The following is a 20,938-nucleotide window of genomic DNA, read 5'->3' on the forward strand; positions in this document are numbered from 1 at the left end:
AATTGTAACTTTAAGTTCTAGAACAATTAGAATGATGCTTCTAGAATTTCTTACCTCATTATTTTTCTGATCCTCAAATACAAAATCTTGCTGCATGACTTCATTATCTGCAGTAGTACCAGCCACAGGCTTTGAACACTTTGTGTTACCATCACTGGCATTAGTAGTAGCAGCAGCAGCAGCAGCAGCAACCCTAATAAGATTTTTAAAAAATCAGATCAGGCCTTTGGAAAAAATCAAACACCAATCATGCCATGCATTTGGGGGTGACAGCCCAAGTCTAGAATCCTGGCACACAGGAGATGAAAGTCGAAGTTCAAGAGTTCGAGATAATCCCTAGGCTATGCAGTCTGGGGTCAGCCTGGATTACATGAGCCCACATTTCAAAGCAAATGATTCAGAAATCTTTACTTATTTGAGGTTGGGGGTGGAGGTCATTATGTTTGTCTTGAGATGGGATCCTATCATGTAATCCAGCTGACCTGAAACTGGCAATCAGCCTGCCTGCCTCAATTTCTTGGATGCTGAGATTAGAGGCAGCCATCATGCTATCATCAGAGCCAATGTATATCATCATAAATCTACCTGACAAAAGATGGTCCAGAAGCTGACTCTGTATTAGGGACCTTGCAATTGCTATAACCAGGCTCTCTTCTGAGTACAGGGGAACTCTTCCAGTTCAGCTTTCTATACACCATCAATGTTATCAATAACACGTTTATTTATCGAAGAAAACACATCCTCATAAAAATGTCTTTTTTCCTTTGCTAAGTTAGATTAAATCTGAAACATTTTTATTCTTCTTTGAATGTAACAGATCCTGTAAGAACTCTCATAAGATAAAACTATTGTGTTTAAACAATTTCCTTACAAACACACAGTCCTACATATAATACTGTTTGTCTTAACTAAATGCAAACTCAGTCCTGGATACCATCACAAATACTTCATCAGGCACAACAGCAGTAGCTTTGTATGGTAAATTTCCCACCTTACATAGTTGGTTACACAGAGACCGCTAACAATGACGGGGCAGAAACTGCTTCCCCTGGTGAAAGGAGCAGTGTCTGAACAAGACACACAAGGTTTCAGGACAGAATGTTACAGAATTCTGTAACATTTCTGTCATGTTTCTCCCATACCTCCTTCCTTCTTCCTCCAATGTCACTTGTTCTCTTCCTATGTGGCTTATGGGCATGGTTCTACAAGCCCTTCAGAGAGCTTTAATGGCCATACCTGGACCAGTCCCTTGTGCATGCCACCACACAGCCACCCTTAGCCCCAGCCAGTTAAGTTTAATCATGGCATCAAAGCACACAAACCAGGGTTGCCATCACACCAAGTGTCAGAGTCTGGCAAGATGTACATGGCACGTTTGCAGTTGGATAGTATGGTACCTAAAACAAGCACTCCTGCCACCAGTTTTCATGTCTATCAATAGTTTTCATCTCATATTTAATAGCTATTTGGTTAGTTATTTTTAAATCTTCTTCAAGAACTGGAGAGGTAGCTCAGTGATTAAAAGCATAAACTGCTCTTGCATAGGCCCTGAATTCAGTTCCCAGCACCCACATTGGGCGAATCACAACAACCTTTAACTCCAGGGGATCCAATGCAGTCTGATCTTCACCCGGTGCACATAAACTCATACATACATATAATATTTTTTTAAATCTTCAAAATAAACATATATATACCAATTAACTGTCATTATTCTTCTAAAATATGGGTACATCTGTCTCCAAAATGCAAACATAAATGAACATATGAAAACCACTTCCTTGTGGTCTGAGAGAAGCACATACACATCCTAAACGCAGGGCTGTGCTAACAGGAAAGGAAGCAAGTCTTTCCTCCACCACAGTTAAAGATAACAGGTCAGAGAAAGACCAGATTAACAACACCCAACTACTAATAACTAATGTAACACCATCCTGTGGAAGAGGGCAGCAGTTGGTGTATAGAATAACCTATACAGGCACACACCTTTAACCTTTAACCCTACTCAGGAGGCAGAGGCAGGAGAATTTTGAGTTAAGTCCAACGTGGTCTACAGATCCAGTTCCAGAGACAGCCAGGGCTATACCTATAGGGAAACCTTGTCTTGAAAAAACAAACAAACAAAGAAACAAACAAAAAAACTTAAATAGTAACAGATGTGTATCATTTCATTCAAACGACCACATACGCTATAGAGTTATGTGAATATGCTATTAATATGCCTGTCTTGATCATGGCATGCTTATCATACTATATTCTCCTGTTGAACAGACTGAGTTTAATGTTTAATATGACATAGCTCTTTATCTGTATCCAATATTAGGAAGAAAAACTTGGTTATGTTGGGCATAAAAAGATACTTTGTAGAAAACTCATGAGTTGTCCATGGTAATTAAATATATATATGTAAAGTCACATTTATACATTCAAAAATCTCCCAAACAAGACAGAGACTCCAAATTGTTTTAAAGAGATATTGCTGGGTTGGGGATTTAGCTCAGTGGTAGAGCGCTTGCCTAGCAAGCACAAGGCCCTGGGTTCGGTCCCCAGCTCCGAAAAAAAGAAAAGAAAAGAAAAAAAAAAAAAAGAGAGAGATATTGCTCCCTTTTTATGACTTTAGTAAATAGTTTTCAGTAAAAGTTTCTTGCTGACTGTTAGTCTGTGCTACAGCTGCTCTGACTGCTCATTCCAAAATGCTACAAACAGAACACAGGGCAGTGAGAAACACATCCTACCTGGGTATTTGAACATATTAATACATACATACAAATAAACTATTATAGCATGTAAACAGGTGAGCTGAGATGCAAAAACAAATATCTGAAAGAAAAAATATACAGTGACTTAAATTTTCAAGAGGAATCTATCAATCAATGATCTGATATAAAGTACCCATAATGCCACTATTATTACTAGGGCAGAAAAAATTACTAACTACATAGAAAACCATTTAAAAACATATTTTCTGGGGCTGGGGATTTAGCTCAGTGGTAGAGCGCTTACCTAGGAAGCGCAAGGCCCTGGGTTCGGTCCCCAGCTCCAAAAAAAAAAAAAAACAAAAACATATTTTCTGGGGATTTTTTTTGTTGTTGTGTTGTTTTGGTTTTTATTATATGTAAGTACACTGCAGCTGTCTTCAGACACATCAGAAGAGGGCACCAGATCCCACTACAGATGGTTGTAAACCACCATGTGGTTGCTGGGATTTGAACTCAGGTCCTCTGGAAGAACAGTCAGTGCTCTTAACCACTGAGCCATCTCTACAGCCCTAAAAACGTATTTTCATCAGGATATAATGACACATGGCGTCAATCCTAGCACTGGAAAAGTGAAGCGGACAGATCTCTGTGGATTCAAGGTAGCGTGGTACGCATGCTTAGGACATATCTCAAAAAATAAATATTTCTCTAAGCTAAGTGTATGAAACAACGTAAGTTCCCAATACTTAGTTAGATAAAGCAAACTATAAACATATTTATTGTCTCAGTTAGGGTTTCTAATGCTGTGATGGCACACCATGACAAAAGCACATTGAAGAGGAAAGGTTCTTATACTTCCACATCACAGGCTTAGGACAGGAACTCTAGGAGCTGATGCAGAGGACACTGGTTTGCTCTCCATTGCTTTATCTTATAAAAATATATAAACATATGTGCTGGTTAGTCTGTGTCAACTTGACGCAAGGTGGAAACCTCAATTAAGAAGACACCTCCACATGATCCAGTTATGGGGCAGTTTGATTACTGATTAATAGTGGAGGGCCACGTCCATTGTCTGCTCTCTCGTTTCTTAAAAAGTTGCAAAGTTGGCTTTGCAACTGGAAAAATTGCCGGTGAAAGAGGAACTGCTTGAGAGGCAAGGAGTACAGGAAGGAGGAGAACAAAAGGGCTCGGTCCTGGTGACTGAGCAAGAGAACAGGAGTTTCCTGCAGGAGGAAAGCAGAAAAAGAACTGTGGTAAAAAATATTTGAGGTAAATATTCATATTCTAGGGATTAGAACTTTATCTCAAGTGAATCAAAATGCAAGATAGGTCAAGTATTTAGGGCCAGAAGGACAAATAGGAAAATTCAAGTAACATGTGGCCAACAGAGCCATGAATTTATAGGAAGTGATTTGTTGCAATGGAAAACACAAAAGTAACATTCCTCCAATCTCGTAAACAAACCATAAAAGAATGCTTGTGAGAAAAATAGTAAAAGGTATTTAGAACATTCAGACTGTCCAGGTTGTCCATAAGCAGGACACAGCAGGTGTGTTGGCCTTTGAAAAGGTACCAACCGCCCTACCATTAAAATTAATCTGCCAAAGTCATACTTGCCTTACTGGCATGAAAGTCCTGGACTTTTTTAAATGACCTGTCTTAATCCCACGTTAGACTACTGGACTGTGGACTGCCACATGGCCTGCACTATCTTGGACATCAGTTTTTGAGTTTTCTTCTTCAATAAAAAGGATATTCTTATTGATTGGTATTTTTTAAAAAAAGATTTAAAATATCTTAAGTAAATTCACAGGGTTAACACAATTCAGACTTGTTTTATAGATCTCTAAGAACTAGAATGATTTGGAGCTAAGATAAAATATTTGAGAAGGCAAGTAGCCCATACCTTTAATCCTAGCAGAGACAGGCAGATCTCTATAAATTAGTTGCTTTTTAAATGCTAGAGTTAACGGTGGATAGGATGATGACAGCTCACACCTTTGACCCCGGCACTTGGGAGGTACACACCTTTGATTCCAATACTTGGGAGGCAGAGACAGGCATGTAAGAATTACAATGATTGAAATTTAAAAGCTGCTTGCAAAAAACAAGCTGAAATTCAAAGTGAATGTCCTTTGTGATCTGAAAATACATACAATTAAACCTATAAATATATATATATATGTATGTGTATATATGTATGTATGTATGTGTATATATATATAAAATATATGGAAATAGGTATATTTATCCACAAAGGTATATTTGGTTTCAAATATTCAAAAGAATATTTTTTAATATCAATTGAAAGATATTCTCTATTGCCAAAAAACATTTTGTTTGAGGAAAGATATAAAGGAACCCCACCCCACCCCCAAATGAGGGTTGGAGCAGGGTTTTTATCTTCCTAGGAGAATAAAAGCATACAACTGGCTCTGGAGACCACTGGACAAAAGAAACATCTTAAGGGGCAGAAAATGCTTCACAAAAAATAATATAAACTGCCCAAATGGTTTCCAAGATGCTGATGGGGCCCCACAATAACAAACCCACCTAGGCTCTAGTAACAATACCACTGGGCAAAACTGCCTCATGCCTCTCCACTACAGGTTCTGTGCAAACAGCAAACACCTGTTCTAGTTCATTTGAAAGCTACCATTACAAATTGTTTAGGATAATTAAGAAATGCAAGTTAAGGGGTTGGGGATTTAGCTCAGTGGTAGAGTGCTTGCCTAGGAAGTGCAAGGCCCTGGGTTTGGTCCCCAGCTCTGAAAAAAAGAAATGCAAGTTAATAGTCAACCAAATGTATGGTTGCTAGGCTCAGTTAGGCTCAGCTAGGCTAAGCTAGGCTTAGATGTCTTCTAAGTTAATCAGATGTAAATATCTAGAGACAAGCACCATTGGCCTATTCAATATACTGAGATAGGTGGTCTTCATAATGTGGCACTTAAAGATGTCTTACTAATTTAAGACTGTTTTGACAGTGAGACATGTCACCTCCCCATTCTACTGCAAAGAAGATAATGAGCACTGAAGAACCTCCTTATGGAGTCTGCTTCAATTGTGGCAAACGGCCACTGCTCAAGAACCTGCCCTGCCCTTGCTTCAACTGCTGACAGTTGGCTGCCTGAGCGGTGGACAAGCAGGACACAAAAGAAAGTCGAACGTTGAACTCTGCCAGGATAAGGTATATAAGTCCTTCGTGTAATTCCTGTTGCACAGAATTCTGTCAGACATTCTGGGCCAGTAGGCCAAGAAGACAGATGCTCCAACACTGCAGGGGATTCTCTGGTCGCTGTCCTGATGGCCAGCGGTCTCTGTCATTTCTACAGTATTGGAAGCTGCTTGCTTTACATTTTCTGTTTACTGAAATATTTATCCTTCTCAGGTCTCTGATGAGGCTGAAGACTAGACAGCTATAGTCTCACAATTAAGCTTAAGTTATTCAGGATTTAAGAAAATGTTTTAAGGTCTAAAATTATTTTTAGGTTGATAAATTCAAGTTATGATAGAAAGCGATTTGGGTACCAAGATAGGATACAGTAGAATACTTTCTCCAAGGTTGCCAAATACAAATGGACTGGACTTCTCGAATGTAATTCTTACCAGATAGTGTCAGCTTTACCACACACCTTTAACCCCTCTGGCTAGAATACAGATAAACCCTTAGTACACACCTTTGATCCCAAACAATGAAGGTAAAGTTAGGTTATAGAAAGAAGCACCCATGTTTGACTTCTAATTGAGTAGCAGACAAAGGGATAAATCAGAGAAAGACATACAATACAGAATACAATAAGCCCAACTCTCACAAGAGGAGAAAAGGGAAGCTACTTGACAGGCAGTACAGAAAGGAGGCATCTTTACTGGGACAGCTGCACAAAAACAGGCCGCAGAGAGAGAACAAGCTAGATACAGATGAAGACAGAGTGAGCCGGAGAGTGAGCCGGAGCCAGAAGAGCAGAACGGACCAACAGAGTTCCTACAAGATCAGGCAAAGAGACTCCAGAGAAGCAGAGAGAGAAGTCAAACTGGGCCAGTCAGTCTGAGAGGAATTTGAACTGAACTGAAGAGCCAGTCAGAGCTCAGAACAAGAACAGCGAGCCTACTCAGCAGTAAGTCTCAGAGGCTGGAAACATGGTAAGCCTAATTAGACTGGACAGAAGCTGGAGCTTCCAGGACTAGGCCCAAGTTAACAGAAAGCCTCCAGACAACATTTACATCAGGTAGATAAAAAAATACATCCACATTGGAAAACTAAAGTTTGTACACCACACCAAATTCAGCATTTTGATGGGCAACTTAGTGCTATAAATATCAGTATAAAAGTAGAGTAGGGAAGATGCTCACTGGGTAAAATACTTGCTGTGCAAAAATGAAGAGCTGAGATTGCAGTACACATGCAAAAGTTGCATGATATGCATCTATAACCCCAACACTGCAGGAGAATGGGAAAAAACAGGCAGATGGTTAAGATTTTAGCTAGTTTAGCATAAGCAGATCTAGGTTCAGTGAGTGGTTCATGGCTGAACAAAACTGCACAAAGTTATGCACACATGCATGTGACACTTATAAGTAATCAAAAGTCTGTTAATCGTGTTGTGCGTGCCAGTACTGGAAGACAATGGTAATCTACAAAGACCATTAACCTTATGGCCAAGAAGCAAAGAGGGAGAAAGGGACCCCAAAATACCATTCGGGGCTCTTAATGACCTAACCAACCACTACATCTTACCTCTTGAAGGTTTAGTCACTTCCCAATACCACTACCCTGGAGAATATAACTTTAACAAAGAACTCAGATGGGCATTTAAGATCCAAAATATAGCAATTACATGGCCACAACCATTATAAACAAAATAGAAAAGAATTTTAAAAAAATAGTCAATACTGAAAAGTAACATTTACAAAGAGTTTGAAAGAAATAAGCAAATATCTAGAGGATTATATATCTAAATAAAAAGAAACTGCAAAGGCTCAAGGAGAGAACATGTCTTAGCACATTTGAGGAATTCTGCTATACCCAGAATGAGCACAGTCATATTACCCATCTGTCCTCTATGAACACTGCACTCATGTATACATACTCCCACATATCACAGAATTTAAAACAAAATATATTTTAAAAGTCAATGTGGTAATTTGGAAGGAAATAGTCCCCATAGGCTCTTATGTTTAAATACTTGGTCCCCAACTGGTGAAACTGTTTGAGAAGAACACGAAAGTGTGGCCTTATTGTCATCAGGGGCTCTCACTCCATCAAACCATGAGCCCAATTACATGGTTTCTTTGAAAAGGTCATGGTCTGTCACAACATAGAAATTCTACTTCAAAGGTTATAAAATCTCACCCAACCCAACTAACTAGGTAATATGAAAACAAATTTTAAGAAAAGTATACACAAGTCTTTATTTCTGAAGTGGGACTGCAGCAAATAAAAGCTCCTTAATGGATTTTAGTTTTCTTTTTGCTCTTTTTTACACTCGAATGTCTTTTTCTGAGAAAGGGTCTTACTGTGTACAGCCTGCATGGCCTGGCCTCCTGCTGAAAGAGATCCTCTCACCTCTGCCTCCCCAAGGCTGGGATTACAGGGACATGCCACATGTCCAGCCAAAAGGATTTCCTTTTCTTTCCTCTTTCCAGCACCCAGGGCCCTGCACATGCTAAGCAAACTCCCCCACACTAGCTGTACCCCCAGCTCAGCTTCACAAGCGCATCTGTTGGTGCTTGCTTGAGTCTGCAGTGAACGCTGGCTCCACTGAAGTCTGTACCTTGCTGTTGCTATCACACTGTCTGACTCCTGGGTGTTTTCAGCCATCCGTGACTGCAGCACCTCGGGCACGCCAGCTGACTTCTCTACACCTTCTTCTGGAAGTTCTTCTACATGGTCCAGCTTCTCATCTTCTTCTTCTTCCTCAGAAAGTTCATTAACCTACATACAAAGGAATTTCAGGATGAAATTCAATAAAGCTTACCTAAATACACTATTCTAAAAAAAAATAGTATAAAGGCAAGCTACTCATTTTTAAATTTCCTAATCCAATCTCTCCTATAAAGTGCCAAAATAAAATAAAATTATACAACAAGGAAAACATTTATCTAACATGCTCAAGGGCCCAGGTTCAATCACCAACACTACAAAACAATAAAAATAAGCAAGTATAAAAACAAGACAAATATAACTTTTTAATTTTAATTTTGTTTATGTCAAACAGCATTTTGATGCAACACAAATATGAATAATGTTATAATCTTAAAAAAAAAAAAACTTGGGGGTTGGGGATTTAGCTCAGTGGTAGAGCGCTTGCCTAGGAAGCGCAAGGCCCTGGGTTCGGTCCCCAGCTCCGAAAAAAAAAAATTAAAAAAAAAAAAACTTGCATGTAACAGTAAGAATGTCATTCTTGCTGGGCATGGTGCACAGGCAATTCCAACACTAGGGAGGTGAGGGCAGGAGAATCAATGCAAGTTCTAATTGGCCAGGACTATACATTAAGACCTGGCTCAAGAAATTTTAAAGCTTCATTTTCAAACTACTTTCCTAAATTTAATATGAAAGATATCGAATTCCTTTCTCCACCTTCTAGGTATATTATACAGGCCATTTAATATTAAGTATAAAAAAGAGAGCACAAAGATATTGACTTGGGTGGAACATATGTGTAAACCCAGTAACTGGGAGACAGAGGCAGAATTATTAAAAGTTCAAGGTCATCCCACACAGCAAGGCCAGCTCAGGATACATTTGGGGGGGGGGAATAAGAGTATTATTAAAGTGTTGACTTAAGCTGAGGTGGCACTTGTCTTTAGTCACAGCACTCAGGAGGCAGAGGCAGGTAGATCTCTAAGTTCCAGGCCAGCCTGGTCTGCACACAATATTCTAGGCAAACCAGAGACACACAGTGAAACCCTACCAAGGAGAAAAGAGGAGTGAAATGCTTTAGGCGTTAGCTATGTTTCAGAAAGTGTCAGTTAACATCTAATTAATTTTTTTTCATGAAGAAATGGGACCCTAACTAGTGACGTAGCTCTGTGGTAGAACACTTGCCTAGCACTTACAAGATACTGGGTTCAGTCTCCATTATTGTCCCCAAAAAAGTAAAACAAAATAAAATCCTGAAACAAGGAACTTACATCTTAATTATTTCTTAAGTAATTTACTTTTATTTTATGTGCACTGCTGTCTTGCCTACATGTATATCTGTATAAGGGTAGCAAATACTGGAGTTACAGACAGTTGTTGAGCTGCCATGTGGGTGCTGGGAATTGAACTCAGGACCCCTGGAAGAGCAGTCAGTGTTCTGACCACATTTCTCCAGCGCCACATTTTAACTATTAAGCAAAGTTGTAATTATATTTTTCTAATAGGATATATAAAATGTCTCCATCATCAAACCAACTCTACTAAGTAATCATTAACAAAAACAAGTAACAAAGACCACTAACACTAAAGAAAGGTTAATAAACCATTTCAAGTGAAATATATTTTAAGGTTGTCTAAAGGAAGCAGTTGGATGTGGTGGCACAATCCTATAACAGTTCAAGCCTGTCTGGGCTCTACATTGACTTTCAGGTCAATGTGAGCTTCTCAGCAAGACCCTAATAGCTTTTATAAGCTAATTCTAGTCACTAAAATAGTAGCACATCTTGTGCTATAGCCCAGTCAAACTAGCCAGACAACCACAACTGATCAAAACACAGAGAACGAGCTGATTGTGGGTGCCAACCCTAACTGATATATAGACTGTTAATAAACAAGAACTCCTGCACCTAAAGGACCATTGACAAAGAAGGCATGGAGATTGTAAAAGCCAGAGAGGGACAGAAAATTTGCTTTGAGACTGTGTCTCCTAGAATTATCAAACACTACATCCATGACCCAGTCTTATCAACATGACTGCCTAAACAAAACTACATAAACCCAAGTGGGAGCTTCTCAACAGTAACTGGTATCTGTCAGATGAAAGCTCAACAACAGTCAATGGCTGGAGGATACAGCTCAGTGATACACTGCCTGCCTGGCATACCCAAGACTGGGGTATAACCTATGGTATCTTAAAACAACAACCAAAGTCAATGGCTTCAATCTGTAAATACATGACAGACTCCATTTAATTTGTTGTGCTTATAAATGTAATGCCTCATCTACTCCATAAAACAATGATGAAAAAAACTTCAAAGGGGGCAGTGAGCTGGAAAGATAGCTCAGCAGATAAAGGCTCTTGCCATCAAGCCTCACTAGATGTCCTCAACATTGCTCCTCAGAACCTATACAGCAAGGAAAAAACAACTTCCCCAAAGTGTCCTCCAACCTCCACAAGGAACCATGACACCCGCCTGGATCACCCACATACAATAGATTTATAGAACTCATTTTTATTTAAACAGAATAAATACTAATCCAGTCCACCTATTTTTAGTTAAAAGGTACTATTTTAACGTGTATCATTTTTATAAATCATGATGGGGACTAAGGAGATGGCTCAGAGGGTAGAGATGGCTCAGAGGGTAGAGTGCGTAACATTCAAGTGTGAGGTTAGAGTTCAGAATCCCAGAGCCATACATATACAAAGCCAGGTAAGAATGATGGCCTGCCTGTAATCCCAGTGTTCAAGATGCAGAGACAGGGTTCCCAAAGCAAGCTAGACTGGCCCAAGTCAGTAAAGTCTCAGTATGACGAGAGACCCTACCACAATAAACAAAGTAAAAAGTAATCAAGGAAGACATCAATGCTAACCTTCAGCCTCCACATGCAGGCAATATACATGTACATGCATGTCCCATGTACATACAAACATATATGCATCTCAAACAAACAAACAAACATACACACAGCTAAGGTAAGTTGGATTCCTCAGTTGGCTCAGGGAGCACACCAAACCACACCACACACCACACCACACCACACCACACACACACCACACACCACAACACCACACACCACACCACCACACACCACACCACACACCACACCACCACACACCACACCACATACCACACACACACCACACCACACACCACACCACACACCACACCACACACTACACCACACACACCACACACCACACCACACCACACACACCACACACAACACAACACACCATACCATCACACACCACACACCACACACCACATACCACACCACACACACCACACCACACACACCACACACCACCACACACCACACCACACACACCACACACCACACCACACCACACCACACACCACACCACACACACACCACACCACACATACCACACACCACACACACCACACCACCACACACCACACACCACACCACACACACCACACACCACACCACACCACACCACACACCACACACACACCACACCACACACACCACACACCACACACACCACCACACCACCACACACCACACCACACCACACACACCACACCAGCATTAGGACCTCCATCTGGATCCACAGATGCCATAGAAAAGTCAGACATGGTCATGTATACCTGTAAATTTAGTACCAGGGACACAGTCAGGAAGATGCCAGGACACACAGACCAGCTGATCTAGAACAATCTATGAGCACCTAATTCAGTGAGACCTCCATCTCCTAACAGAGGAAGATACCCATGTTGTCCTCTAGCCTACAAATATGCATATACCACACAATCTCAAAAATTAAAAAAATAAGAATTATTTATAAAGTCGTTGTTTCACTAGCCAACAGCTCTGGGGAACTATGAAAACCTCCTGTTACCTCATGCTGCATGTGTCATATTCAAGTCCATAAACCTTACATGACTGACAGTATTTCATCAGCATTATTACATTCAACTAAAAATACAACCTGTAGGAGTTTCTCAATTCCAGTTCCTAGTTCCATCCATGGAACTTCCTCCAGTAATAACCGATTCAATTACTTAGAGCAAGAGAGGACACGAAGAATACAGTAAAATGTCCTCTCATTCCAAATTAATCCTTGAAGGTTCTTCATCTTTCCTTTGTCCACTTGGCCTTCTGCTCAACAATTCTTTATTTGTAAGTAAACTTGAACTTGCCCTGTGCAGCTGTCTCGACTTCCCTTCAGGAAAACCTTCCCCCACACTTACATCTCTTCTTTCTTTGACTGCTGTAACTCCCTTCTCTAGGGCCTTCTCACGCGCTTAAAGAAACAGAGTCATCACTCCCATCTTCAGAAGACCTCCTCACTGGATTCTCACCATTCACAGAGCCCACTCAAAGTCCACCTGACTTCATCATTTCTCAAGCATTCCCTATTCATCACTTCAACACATATAATGAATAAGACCACCTACTACCTTCAGGAGAGTTTAACAACTAAATACCTGGGTCAGTGGAACGAAACTCAACGAAACAGTAACGAATAAACTTGGCTTCTTCAGATATCAAAATTAAAATAAAAAGCAAAGCACTGCCAGACAGTCATACTTACAGGTATCTTAAAATATGCAAACAAGACTTAAGAGGTATTTGGTAAAGCAATTAAAACACAACTGCTCAGAGTGTGAGACTATCTTACTTTACTCAAATACCTTATCAATTCTACTAACAAATCAAAACTGCTTAAAAAAACAAGTTTGTACCTAGGAAGCACAAGGCCCTGGGTTCGGTCCCCAGCTCCAAAAAAAAAGAACCAAAAAAAAAAAAAAAAAAAAAAAAACAAGTTTGGGGGTTGGGGATTTAGCTCAGTGGTAGAGCGCTTGCCTAGCAAGCGCAAGGCCCTGGGTTCGGTCCCCAGCTCCAAGAAAAAAAAAAAAAAAAAAAAAAAAAACAACTTATAAAAAACAAGTTTGTTTTTTTTTAAGTTTATTTTTTAATGAGTAAAAAAATATACCCTAGGAACTGGAGAGATGGCTCAATGGCTAAAAGCACTGGCTGCTCTTCCAGTATCCCAAGTTCAATTCCCAGTATATATACCTCCAGTTGCACAAGATCCAACACCCTTTTCTAGCCTGTGAGGGCATCAGGCATGCACATGGTGCATAGACAACCATTCACGTAAACATAAAATTAAGTATTTTTTTTAGAAAAAGAGACCCCAGTAATTAGCAACTGATAATTAAGCATATATCCCTACTTCAAAACCCACCTCGCCACCCTCTTTCTTGGAGATATTTTGCTCAATATACTATGATCTTTTCCTTTTTTTTTTTTTTTCCAAGATTGGGTTTCTCTGTGGAGTCCTGGCTGTCCTGGAACTTGCTCTGCAGACCAGCCTGCTCTCAAACTTAGAGATCCTCCTGAGTGCTGGGATCAAAGGCATGTACAACCACAACAGCCTCACTAATATCTTTTTCCATCCATGGGCAAACAGAATTTCCACATTTCTTCTCAGTCTTAAGTATCATCCTTTGTAAAGCACAATATATTTTAAAATCAATTTTTCTAATGCTTGAAAAAATATAAAAATAATGACATAAACATAGAGACATATAATTCGACACAAGTAAGAAAATTAAAGGACAAAAAAAAAAAAAAACAAAATCACATCACAATATAAAGCACAACCAAGGCGTACACTGTAAACTTTAGGCATCTATGAATAAAGTTGTCGTCACCATTTTCTAGCAAGTCAAAAATCTTGAAAGCAGAAAAATCAATGATATAAACACACATACTGCTATTTTATTTTAAATAGCTATTAATCTTAATTCTAAAAGAACTATGGGATTAAAATATAACTTAAAGAAGGGTGACATACAGAATTCCTCAACAGACAGACTTATAACTATCAAGACATTAAAGTGTAGGGGCTGGGGATTTAGCTCAGTGGTAGAGCGCTTACCTAGGAAGCGCAAGGCCCTGGGTTCGGTCCCCAGCTCCGAAAAAAAGAACCAAAAAAAAAAAAAGACATTAAAGTGTAAGTATCAGCCAGGCAATAGTGGGGCATGCCTGTAATGGCAACACCGGAAGGGGAAGCCACAGAACTGGACGCCCAAGGCAAGCCTTGGCTATGTAAGGAATTCCAGGTCAGCTTTAGATTGCATGAGACCCGGTCACAAAACAAAACCTTTATGACAGCTACTGACCTGTCCTCTTGATATTTATCCTCAAGCAACAATCGCCCGAAGCTAAGTGTGGAAACACATGCCAATAATCCCAGCACTCGGAAACCTGAGCTAAGGGCATCAGTAATTCAAGGCCAATCTATGCTACACAAGCAGGTCAAGACCACACTGTGTGCTAGAGGAGGCCGACATCAATAAGCTAGCCGGGTGTGGTGTGGTGGCTCATGCCTTTATCCCCAGCACCCAGGCCGCGGAGGGAGGAAAACAGATCTGTGAGGTAGAGGTGAGTCTGTGGTCTGTAGTTAAGTCTTGGGTCAGCCAGAGATATACAATGAGACTGTCTCAGATATACAATGAGACTGTCTCAAATATACAATGAGACTGTCTCAAAAAAAAAAGGCCTGTGACAGCAGATCTCTAACTCACAAATTCTAAACCTCAGGAGTCTCGATTATTAATGGTTTTATAAACTATAAAAAATTGCAATTATTCACTCTAAAATTCTTAATTCATAAAGGAAAAAGAAAAACGTTAAAATGTAGGAACTAAGGATATAACTCAGGCAGACTGTAAACAGTTCTTCATAAAACCAAGTGTGGTAGTGAATGCCTAAAATCCTACCAGGGAGGCAGAAGGAGCAGAAGCTCAAGGTCATTTCTGTCTACACAGCAAGTCTGAAGCCAGCCTGAGCTACAAGAGGCATGGAAGCTAATCCCAGCACTGGAAAAGCTAGTGCAACTTAAGATTAGCCTAGGCTACCTACTGAGGTCAAGGCCAGTCTGGGCTAAATTAAGACACTGTCCTCACACAACAATAAAAACCAAAAGTAAAACAATCTAAAAATCAATACATAACTCATGGATTTGAATAATTTATTAAAGTCATAGAATTTAAAATTATCCACTAGCCAAGTGTTGGTATATCTGAAATCCCAACACTCAAGAAAAAGAAGTTATCTAGATTTCAAGGGCAGTCTGGGCTACACAAAATCAATAATTTCTAGGTTAATAGTGAGGCTGGAAAATAAAGTACAAAACAATTTCTACCATGTTCTCCGACTTTTCCCTATCTGAACATTTATCTCAGTGATAGAATGATTACCTAGCATGTTCAAAGCCCTAGGTAAAATCCCCAGCACTGTAAATTAATCTATAATAAATTCCTTTTGCTTAGGACCTAAACTGAGATCACAAAGTAGGGGTAAGGGTATGAAATCAAATCATATGCCACATGGATTAATTACAAAACAATCACAGAACCACCTCTAGTTTAGAAAATAAATTCTATGTAAGTTCATGTCAAGCCAGTAAGAGCATAGGGTTATATTTTCTAGGAAACAGAATATTAGGTATGCTCACCTGCTCAGTAATTGAACTCAAATCATTTGATGAAAAATCTTCCTCTTCATTCTCAAAAAACTCATAATAATTTTCCAGAAGTCCCGCCATTATCCTGCTCACGATTTCTTGCTCTTTCATATCCTCCACATCCGTGTAAATGCTAAGAATAAAAGCTTAAATTGAGCTGAGTTCTTAAATTAATTACAGGTAAAATGAGAAAACCACCAGTGAGTCATTTATGAAACTGAGCAATTTATGTCATCATTCTGTGCCTCAGTTTTCCCATCCATAAAACCTAATTTGTACCCTGAACACAGCAATGCTCTGAGAATTAATCAGATATACTATAAAAAATAATGGTTGACCAAGCAGCCTATGATCCTTGGGAAGACAATGATTCCAGTCCATGGATCCAATTTTTAAAAACTTAAAAGTTGTGAAATAACTTACTGGAAGACATCTGGACCAAAAACAGCAGCCAAAGAATTTGCAGACCAAATTTCTTCATGATGTGATGCTACATTGGCTAAAAACCTACACAGAAACTTTAACAAACTGTAATTAACAGGTGGAAGCTGTTGCAAGAGGAACCTCAGCTTTCTTCCAAATTCATCTTCATTATTATAATCTATAAAACATAATGACAGGCTTCCTTAATGAAGTAAAAGTAAAGCTCAGATATTTTGCCAGGTTCACATTACTCCACCCACATCTTTTTTTACTACAACAATTCAAACCTCTTCACTTCCTCTGGAAAGGCCAAACACCTTAGGGGCTTTGCATTTCCTCTTATTAAGTGAAAGAAGAGTTTAAAGGGGAGGTGGGGAAGAAGGACTCAGTCTCTCAGTTACTGTAGGCTATCTTCCCCACCTGCTACTTGTGTGCCTCAAGTCTCCAATCCTTCACCATGCTGTCTCCTACATGACTACACCTGGGTTTCCAGACAAATGCCAACTCTGAGAAGTCAAAATACATTGACCTTCAGTCAACAGAAACTACTAAGGAACCGTCAGTGAGCAACTATCAAAGACAATTTTCTTCATGGATAAATAAGAAAATAAGAAATGGACAGGGTGACAGAGGTTTTTCTTCTCTCTTGGCACTCAAAAAAGAATCACTAAACATAAGTAATATGGTCCAACTAAACTGGAAGGTTTTTCTGTTTCTCACTTGGTTTTCTCTAAATTTTTGGTTTTGTTTTTGAGACAGTCTCACTTGATAACCTAAACTGACTAGCCCAGGCTAGCCTAAAACTCATAGGCAATCCTCCTGCCTCAGTGCTGGGGTTACAGGCATAAACCACCATACCTGGCTCTGGTTTGTTTTTTTACCAAGTGCACACAGAAGCTACTAGGCCTTGTATTTGTTATATCAGTGAGTTTTTACTAACAGGAACTAGAGTTTTAGAAACCCCTTTTAGTGGATGATGGTCTAATTTCTCAGAGGTGCTTCAAAATAAAGTAATTTATTACTTTTATTTTTTTTTCCTGTTTTTTAAAATTAACTCACATGGGGAAAATGGTAAAAGGTTATCTATGGTCATGATGATATTGGCCATTTCTATAAGGCAACAGGCATGTGAACAGTTTTACAGGGGCTAGAGAGAGAGCTAAGTCAGTGACTTCTTGCTGCACTGCATAGCACCTAAGCCCAGATCCCCACCATCCACCTCATAAGAAGCCAAACACAGACCAGAGAGGCAGAGCTATGAGGAGCCCTGGGGCTAGGTCTAACTGACTCAGAACTCTATGTTCAGGGAGAGACCCTATCTCAAAAAATAAGGAGAGAATGACTAAAGACAACAACTGACATCAACCTCTTGCAAGCACACGCACACGCACACGCACTCGCACTCTCTCGCTCTCTCTCTCATACTCCCTCAAAGCATATCAGGAACGGGTATAGTCACATGACTTTCCTATACTTTGTGGTATTAGTAACTGTACACCCAAATACTCTGACCTCACAACTGAATGAAACATGCCTGGGACTATAGACATAAACGTCCACAAGGTTTTAATATTTTTGTTATACTTAGTATTTTAATAATTTAATGTTTTTAAGACATCATGCCTGCAATTAGTGGAAAATAAATTTTAATTGGGTGTGGCGGTGCATGCCTTTAATTCCAGCACTCCAGAGGCTACATAGTGAGCTCTAGGACAGCCAAGACTACTACACAGGGATCCTGCCACACCCAAAGAAAAAACAAACACAAACAAGGAGACATAGGCAGACAGGTGATAGCAGTCATTAACCTCTGGGACAAGTTTCCAGAGAAAGAGTTGGGTGTGTGCTGCTCAAGCAGGGATACTTAGTTCAGTTCCTTAACACCAGAGGATCTGACCCGGCTAGGGACTCTGCAGGAGCCTGCACTCACACACACACACACACACACACACACACGCATACATAATTATACCTAATATCTCCCATTATCCTTCTGTCACAACCATACATGTATTTTGTATTTACCATCTGTTTATATACACCTCTGAAACTTTAGCTTAGGACGGAGCGCTAGCTCAGAGTGTAGATGCACTTGCCACAAAGTCTGGAACCCTAAGTTCAATTCCTTGACTGTTTGGATCTCCAGAATCTATGTAAAAGTAGAAAGCTGAGGAACAACACTAAGACTGTCCCCTGATGCTCACACACACACAGTGGTACATATGCACCCTCACACATAAACACAAACATATATGCAAAAATATATACTAAATGTTTTAATAAGTACTACAAAGATGCAAGAAATTGCCACTCCCTGAAACTATATATCCAGAGGACAAACAAGGAAATAAAACATTAATCTCTGAAATATATATATTAAACTAACCACATATCAAATTTCTAAAAGGTAAGGACTCTACAACTCATAATAAATGACTGATAGAAATCAAAGTGTTACCTTGAGAAAGCTGCAGCAAGTGAATATGCAAGCTGCCAGGTATGACGGGCTCGGGGAGCTCCTGCAGGAAAAACCTAAGGAGACTAATGGCTGAGGGGACGTCCGCTTCCTTAACCAAATCCACCTCTTCTCCACTGTCGTATCTCTGCCGAAGCCACTCCACTGTCTCAGCATTCCCATTGACTTGAAACAGCCCTTGTTGCTCCAGACCTCCTACGTTAGTTCAAGGCAAGAATTAAGCTGCACCTTCAACTGTCCAGTCACACATTCATTCATTCTCAAGTTAAAACGCTCACATTTGGAAAGCCTTTCTTGGCTCCCCAGATTTAACTAAAAAACAAATTGATCACCTAGCACATACTATCTCTGAGGGAATATTCTATTTCATCCCACCCTTTACATTCATTTTAAGATTCCTATTACCCCCGCTGAAAATGTTCTCAGCTGGGCAACTGCCATTTCTAGGTAAATCAATTTAAGCAAAAATATTTTTTTATCATTTCTAAGTGTTTAAATTGTTCTTCATGCTTTGCACTATCCATTCTAAGAAAAAATTAAATCCAAAATCAAAAAGGGGTAAATTGTGTTTATTACAACAAAAGCTAGCCCTCAAAATAAGGAAATGTATACCATGTTCCTCAATATAGTCCACAACGTGGCGGACTATGAACGGAACCTCATTGTCTGGATGTCCTCCCTGCTGCAGCTCATCAAGTGGAATTCCAAATATTTTGCTAGCAAGATCGGAGTTGCAGTTACTCAAGGAAGGGGAGGAGCTCTTCCTCATAGCTTTTTTGCAGCCAGAAATCAAAGCTGTCTTTTCTGCCAAATGAAAGACAAAAAAGAAAATAGAAAAAGGGAAAAAAAAAGGACTATAATAATTAACAAGTGGCAATATGAATAAATACATTAAAGAAAAACTGCTTTTACACTTGAATGTGCACTCATCTGTTTAAATATGTCCCAATTATCAGGCCCATGATTCAGCCTACAAATACATCTCAGTGTAATTACCTAAGGTTTTCTTTACTACAGAATCTGGTCTGAATGTTCTGTAAAGTCTGAACACTTTACAGCATCAAACGAATCATCCAAACCTTTTTGGAAAGTAACATTAAGATCCCAAGACAACTTAAGAGCCAAATGTGGCCCCAAGACCTTCACTCTGAAAGCACAGTGGCAGTGACGTTTTTAGAAGAAGCCAAACCCAATCCAACTGTGATCCTGCTATATGAATCCTCAGTTCACAAATCTCAAGCTTAGGATTGGCCTTAAACTCAAATCCTGCTGCCTCAGCCTTTCAACTGCTAGGACACAACCACATGTAACATTTATCACTAACCATCATTTTTTATAAACAAAGGCCTGATAGGAACAAGAGCAATTGTTGTTGTTTTTCGAGACAGGGTTTCTCTGCGTAACAAGTCTCAGCTGTCCTGGACTCCACTTGTAGACCAGGCTAACCTCAAACCCAGAGATTCACCTGCCTCTGCCTCCCAAGTGCTGGGATTAAAGGTGTGCACCACCACACTTCAACTTTAGTGAGGAAAAATTCCAGACCCTCAAGCTAGTCCAGAAGAAATGGTTGTCTTACTTTTGTAGGATAAAGATCATTAAAGAAAAGAAAAGAACGCCTCATAGAACTGTCTCCAGTATCTGAAGCATTGAATAACAAGTAGTGCAAAAAAAACTAATCCCAGTAAAAATCCACCCTTTACACAAACGGAGAAAGGGTATCTTTAAAAGAAAGAAAAAAAATTCCAAATACTGATACTTCAGAACAAAGGTGAATCTTAAGATTATCTAAAGTTTAAAAAGTTAAGATTGGATCAACTGTATTCACTAGATCAAAGGCGCCACAGCATGACCAGGAGACACTCCAACCAATTTTCAGGAATGGTAGAAATTGAGTTAGGAACAAGAAAATAGCATGAATTCTCATAGTCTTAGGAAAAGAACATCTATTCTTTGATATACTTTGTATC

General features: G+C 39.6%; 1 protein-coding gene across 28 annotated transcripts in view; it reads right to left on the reverse strand.

Annotated features, from left to right (window-relative positions):
- Positions 1–20,938, reverse strand: part of Fam13b (family with sequence similarity 13, member B) — an 80,821-nt gene that overhangs the window by 38,177 nt on the left and 21,706 nt on the right. For 26 of the 28 annotated variants that reach the window (NM_001106158.1, XM_063277238.1, XM_063277236.1 and 23 more), the window contains 6 exons: positions 19,584–19,775; positions 18,954–19,166; positions 16,496–16,673; positions 16,064–16,205; positions 8,474–8,634; positions 55–193 (listed from right to left, as the gene is read on the reverse strand). In NM_001106158.1, the coding sequence (NP_001099628.1) occupies positions 55–193; positions 8,474–8,634; positions 16,064–16,205; positions 16,496–16,673; positions 18,954–19,166; positions 19,584–19,740 (990 nt within the window). In that variant the 5' untranslated portion in view covers positions 19,741–19,775. The remainder of the gene's footprint in view (positions 1–54; positions 194–8,473; positions 8,635–16,063; positions 16,206–16,495; positions 16,674–18,953; positions 19,167–19,583; positions 19,776–20,938) is intronic. The other 2 variants (XM_039096732.2, XM_039096733.2) reach the window with 2 other exon arrangements.

This window comes from Rattus norvegicus, chromosome 18 (assembly GCF_036323735.1).
Source record: "Rattus norvegicus strain BN/NHsdMcwi chromosome 18, GRCr8, whole genome shotgun sequence".
Lineage (NCBI taxonomy): Eukaryota > Metazoa > Chordata > Mammalia > Rodentia > Muridae > Rattus > Rattus norvegicus.